Source organism: Sycon ciliatum, chromosome 3 (genome assembly GCF_964019385.1).
Source record: "Sycon ciliatum chromosome 3, ocSycCili1.1, whole genome shotgun sequence".
Classification (NCBI taxonomy): domain Eukaryota; kingdom Metazoa; phylum Porifera; class Calcarea; order Leucosolenida; family Sycettidae; genus Sycon; species Sycon ciliatum.
The window spans coordinates 16,806,422-16,812,653 of record NC_088645.1 but is presented as its reverse complement, the minus strand read 5'-3'; the positions used below and the strand labels follow the sequence as shown (position 1 = coordinate 16,812,653).

At 52.3% G+C, this 6,232-nt stretch overlaps 1 protein-coding gene across 1 annotated transcript; it reads left to right on the top strand.

Moving 5' to 3' along the window:
* The first annotated feature begins 240 nt into the window (after positions 1-240).
* LOC135812886 (uncharacterized) lies at positions 241-4,825 on the top strand. Its single transcript, XM_065326105.1, has 3 exons — positions 241-559; positions 1,236-2,861; positions 3,825-4,825. Exons 1-3 carry the CDS (start codon positions 241-243, stop codon positions 4,823-4,825), a joined length of 2,946 nt encoding a protein of 981 aa, XP_065182177.1.
* Positions 4,826-6,232: the final 1,407 nt, after the last annotated feature.

Below are 6,232 nucleotides of genomic sequence, written 5' to 3'. Positions count from 1 at the left end.
CGGCAGAGCGCAGCGACAGAGGCGAGAAGTATTTTCTCGTCACAGCGGTTTTTTCTCGTGTTTTTTCTCACAAGTGAGCAGTCATCTGATCAATTTCTTTTTTACTCGTACATCTTCACATGTTCTCTAAACCGCTGCGCATGAGCACGACTGGCCAGTCGTCTTGAGGTAGCCTTTTCGACACCACGTTCTTTTTCGTCTTTCCAACAGACATTTTATCCAATTTTTTCTCTCACCAGCATGGCTGAGAACGCATCTGCTCCCGCTTCAGCTTCGTCCGCCACGCCAGACTGGGCAACGAACCTGACACAACTTGTCAAAGAGCAGCATGCTCTAGCAGAGAAGTCTGTCTCTGAAATGGAGGCATGCAAGAAGCAACTGGAAACTGCCACTGCGGAGTTGCATCGCCTCAAACTCAAAGCAAAGCAAACAACTACTTACTCCTTTCGTAAGGAGAGCTGCAAGGAGCATCACGACTTCGTGGACCAGGTGGAGGCGAAGCTGGAGGACGCGGCCCGGACCATCCCGGATGGACCTGCCAAAACCGCCATCATGGAAGGTATGTCCTTATGCGACAAAAGGAAGAAAATTATAAAAATCGCCGACAAATATGACTGGGCCACGGCGATCCAGTACAAAGGCGAGCATGACATTGCCGACGATGACGAGGACGCGAAAAGGATCAAGAGGGCTGAGACTGAAGTGGAGAAGACCAGGCGACAGAGCCGATCAGTGAGGCCCAGTTCTAGTTTTCGTCCTCACTACGAGCCATATTCGCCGCGGAGCCCCAGGGTCCCTCCAGCTCCGCGAACCGACCAGCAGTCGTCTGCTGCCCCGTCGGCGAAAGTCGTATGCTTCGCCTGCGGAAAACCTGGCCACTGGGCCAAGCTTTGCCCAGACGCAGCCTCTGGAAACGCTAGGAGAGCTCGATGAGCCAGAGAATTATCACTTGAATCACGCGTATCCTCAATCGTATCCTCAATGTAATATTGCTGAGTTGATCTATCCTATGCATTCTGCCAATGATTTTTATTGTGAATCATCCTCGTCGTGTAATGTTGTACTCAGCGGTCGCCTTCGTAATTGTTTAAGTTTTTGGTCATCTATTGGCTGCTCGTCCTTCACATTCAATGTATTAAGTAATGGTTACTATCTACCGTTCACAACCACTCCCACACCCTATGCTGCAAAAAATCACTCAAGCTGTTTCAAACATGTATCATTTGTGTCCGAAGCTATCGTCAGTTTACTATCTGCAAAATGCATAGAGAAAACCACTGCTGACAAGATCAGCATTTGTAGCCCTCTAGGTGTAGTTGAGCAGAAAAAGCTGAGGCTGATCCTAGACCTGCGATATCTCAACAAGCACCTCCTGGCACCTAGGTTCAAATACGAGGATATCAGCACCCTTCGAACCATGTTTGAAACGGGGGAGTATTTTTTCTCGTTCGACCTGAAGTCCGCTTACCACCATATCGACATTGATCCCAGTTATCACAAATATTTGGGATTCAAATGGCGAGGAGAGCTCTACACATTTACAGTGTTACCTTTCGGACTCTGCACCGCACCACATGTATTTACGAAAATCACCAGAGATCTGGTGCACTGGTGGAGACGCAATGGTCACAAATTGTTCATGTATCTAGACGACGGTGCGGGGGCAGAATCGTCACAGACTGCTGCTAGTAAGCTTGCTGATATTGTTCGGGCAGACATCCTGAAATCAGGTTTTATTCTCAGTGAGAAAAGCCGATTCACACCATCACAACAGGGAGACATGCTGGGCTTCCATGTTGACCTGGCCCAGGGCACCATCAAGGTGACCGAAGCGCGCGTAGAGAAACTCTCGCACCTCCTGACCACAACAAACCTTGATCATGCCACAGCCAGAGAAGTAGCCAAAATCGCAGGCTCCATCATCTCAATGAGCCCAGCTTTCGGTACGGTAACACGGCTACAAACTAGAGCAATGTATGAGGCTATCTCCACAGCCGCCTCGTGGGAGGAGATTGTACATGCGACTCCCCAGCTCCGCAATGAAATCACGTTTTGGTCGGAAAGCTTCCATAAATTCCACGGCCGCCCGCTGAGGCCCCTCGTAGCAGCGTCTGCAGTTCTCACTTGGTCAGATGCCAGCGAAACTGGGTGGGGCGGATACTCCGTTTCAAAGCTCGGCACCTGCGTTGCCAGAGGACCGCTTCCACCAGAGGTACGTGAAACAAGCAGCACTCTCCGTGAGCTCATTGCCGTTAGATACGTGATACTATCTCTATTACCAGTCTTGTCAGGATGCGAAGTGATCCACCGATCAGATAATCAGGCGGCAGTCGCGATAATCGCATCTGGCAGCAAACACCCCCATCTTCACGACGAAGCCCTGGCACTCTTCCGTTTCTGCATCCGACAAGGTATCACGTTCCGGGCAGAGTGGATACCTCGGGAAGAGAATGAGAGAGCTGACTTCTTCTCAAAGGTGAAGGACCAGGACGATTGGCAGCTTGCGCCAGACGTCTTCCTAATGCTTGACCGGAAATGGGGCCCACATACAATCGACCGCTTCGCTACTCCGCAGAACGCTCAGATGCAGCGCTTCTGCAGTAGATGGTGGTCCCCAGGCTGCACGTCTGTGGACGCATTCTCCGTGAGCTGGAACGACGAGAACAATTGGATCGAACCTCCAATCCACCTCATCGGTCGCACGATTCGCCACATGCAAGCTTGCCACGCAGACGGCACTCTGATCCTCCCTTTCTGGCCTTCGGCCACATGGTGGCCACTGCTATGGTCTCCAGCGGGCTTCCGAGATATGGTGGTCGATCATATGGTCATCCCGCCTCGGGAGAACCTTTTCATCTCGGGTGAGTGTAAGTGGAACCTCTTCGGCAGCGATAGCCCAACATGCGAAGTACTCGCTGTAAGAGTCTGCGGATGCGGCCGGCACAAGCCCAACCGCCCCAGGCAAGGGCCGCCTTAATCCCGAACAACATCCCGGAAGAACAGCGGCCGGAAGCCAGCATCGTTCAGCGGGCAGCGTCAGTCAACTGTCAGCGTCACCCAGCAGTCAGCATCAGTCAGCAGTCAGCATCAGCCAGCAGTCAGCATCAGTCAGCGGCCAGCATCAGTCAGCGGCCAGCATCAGTCAGCGGTCAGCATCAGCCAGCGGTCAGCGTCAGTCAGCATCAGCCAGCAGTCAGCATCAGTCAGCGGTCAGCACCAGCCAGCGGTCAGCGTCAGTCAGCAGTCAGCGTCATTCAGCAGTCAGCGGTCAGCATCAGTCAGCGGTCAGCGTCATTCAGCAGTGTAAACTCACATCCTCACTGTGGTGATGCTGCCAATCATGCAATCTGATACATTTTCGTGTCTCATGTTCAACTTCTCTGTTTTTGTTTAGCAGCAACCCCCATCCCCCCTTACGCACTAATTCCGGCCATATAGGCCGATCTATTTCTACCCAGAGCAATACAACCGCAAGGCGAGATTTCCGTCAAATATTTCTGCACGCGAGGTAGTTGGTGTGATAGCATACACGGTCAGACAGCGTACCACCCTGAACTACCGTGAAACGGGGTAGACGGAGTCTGGGCTGCCGCTGGCACAAAAGGGTAGCTACACAATGTCAGCGATGCAGGGCGCTCCTTTTCCAAGTCTAAACCGGCGCAAGCCACATTACGGGGGCTGTATAGTGCTGCTGCTCGCTGGATACTTATTCTAACTTACGCTCCCAATGTTGGTAACTACCATGCCGGCAAACCTGTCGGCGTGGTGGCCGCCCCTTCCCCTGTCCTTGTCCCTTCTTCTGGTCTTATGCTTCTTCCCTACAGCCCCACAACATATCCCGGGTTGGACGGCACTGGAGCAACTAGCGAAGGAGGACAGCGCTATCGGCAAGCTGATGCACCTTCTGCCGAAAGTGATGCTGTGCGGGCACGCACCCTCGACCGTTCAGACGTACGCCAGAGGCTTCAATCGCTGGCATGCGTTCGCATCATCAGCCTCCCTCACCGCATTTCCCGCCGACGGTCTTCACGTTGGCCTCTACCTTGTCCACCTACTGCTGTCATCCTCATCACCGGCACCCGTTGCCACCGCTGTTGCAAGCATCTCCTGGGTGCACCAGAAAGCAACGCTCCCAGACCCCACCCGACACGCATGTGTCGCTCAGTGCCATCGGGCTGTGCAGAGATTGCTTGCGCGCCCTGTCAAGCCGAAGAAGGCACTCGTGTCCACGGAAGTGCAGCGCATCATCGAGCACTACTCCGACTCGTCCACTTCCCTGGATGACCTGCAGACAATCACCCTCATTGTCTTGGGCTTCTCCGCAATGCTGCGATGGGACGAGCTGCACCGCCTGACGCCTTCCGACATCAGTTTTACAGACACCCACATGGTGATCTCGCTGCAGCAGAGGAAGAACGACCAGTTTCGCAAAGGCCACCAGGTGTATATTGCCAGATCTGGGCTAACCACCTGTCCCGTCGAGCTGGTGCAGCGGTTCCTCACCGCTGGCAAGCATCTGCCCCACCAGCCTCTATTCTGTCGCTTGGGCAGCTGCCGCAAGCAGGCCATACTGAGGCCTATCGCCATCAGCTACTCGTGCGCCCTGGAGAAGGTGCGAAAATGCCTGGCCATCGTCGGCCTTGACCCCAAGGAGTACGGCCTTCACAGTATGCGCTCTGGAGCCGCATCTACTGCTGCCAGTGCTGGGACTGCTGACAGACTGATCAAGCGACATGGTGGTTGGAAGTCGGACTCCTCCAAGAATAGGTATATAGAGGAGTCGCTTCCCCAGCTCCTCCAGTTGTCTCAATCTCTTGGCCTATGACGTTGCTTAGTAGCGGAGGCCGAACACGGCGTTAGCTTGTCTATACCATACTCGTACAGATATGCGCATATATAGCTGAATTCGCGTTGTCCTCTGTCCACTTTCTTCCACTGCTCTGTCCCTACTATGCGTTGTCTAGCAGTCACACTTCTGGCCCTCCTAACCGCAATACAAATGTGCTGTTGTTTGGTGTGTAGCGAGTGTGGCTTATCGCTGTGCGAGAATGGTATCTTCTCGACGGCAGAGCGCAGCGACAGAGGCGAGAAGTATTTTCTCGTCACAGCGGTTTTTTCTCGTGTTTTTTCTCACAAGTGAGCAGTCATCTGATCAATTTCTTTTTTACTCGTACATCTTCACATGTTCTCTAAACCGCTGCGCATGAGCACGACTGGCCAGTCGTCTTGAGGTACCCACCCTCCCTCCCTGCTTTTTGTACTTGTCAGATTAGCCACTTGGGGTTTTACACCCGGTTTTTTCCCTCAAAAAAATAATGCGTCCGTCGGCGCGAGGGTTTTTTCCCGGCTGGCTCGGCCCAGACGAATTAATCTGACGGTCCCAAGTGGTGCTTCTGGTTTTCGGTCATTGCTCTCTCAGTTGCTGCCATTGCGTTGCTTTCACAGAATATCCATGTGCTCTGTCCCTTCTTCCGTTATTCTACAATTCCGCATCCTTCCATGTAAAAGAACGTGGTGTCACACTTCTGGCCCTCCTAACCGCAATACAAATGTGCTGTTGTTTGGTGTGTAGCGAGTGTGGCTTATCGCTGTGCGAGAAGACGAGTGGACAATCGATCAACAGGGCCGAGGACGAATGCGTCTGGTTGGAGTTCTTGCGTGGCACAGGATGACCAGACACACATATAGATACATTGCGACGATCTAATCTGCACAGTGTTTCCTAATACCGCACGCACGACGGTAAGTACAATTCATGTGATTTCAAATTGTTTGTGATCTACAACGTCGCGAGCAGGACGGAAATACAGCAACAGCACGACAACCGTTATACCAGGCAGTAACCAACAGTCACCTCCATCACATTCTCCAGATCAGAAGGCAAGTGAGGCAGTGAACATGAAGAAATAAAGTATGAAAGAATGAAAAGTGAATAATTCAAAAATCTCAGAAACGTTGAACGTAAAAAAACACTGAGAACAAGGAAAGTGACTTACTTCGAAGGCAAAAGACAAAGCGAATGTTTCTCGTATGGACCTGGCTCTTGCGGAATCAGCCACACTGTGGAACCATGTGTTTGATTCTACAAGGGATGGCTACCTGCTCCTCACCAACCAGCCTCCACGACGGTGGTAGAGTCGCCAAAAATACGAAAGTTGAACATTATGTTCATGCATGCAATAGAAAATTTGTGCTGAGTATGTCGAGTGGCCATTCGAACAGGACAAAGCCG

Coding starts and splice junctions, on each gene's coding strand:
- LOC135812886 (XM_065326105.1), top strand. CDS start 241: ATGGCTGAGAACGCATCTGCTCCCGCTTCAGCTTCGTCCGCCACGCCA. Junction 560..1,235: donor CAAAACCGCCATCATGGAAG/GTATGTCCTTAT, acceptor TTGTGTCCGAAG/CTATCGTCAGTTTACTATCT. Junction 2,862..3,824: donor GGAGAACCTTTTCATCTCGG/GTGAGTGTAAGT, acceptor TCTTCCCTACAG/CCCCACAACATATCCCGGGT.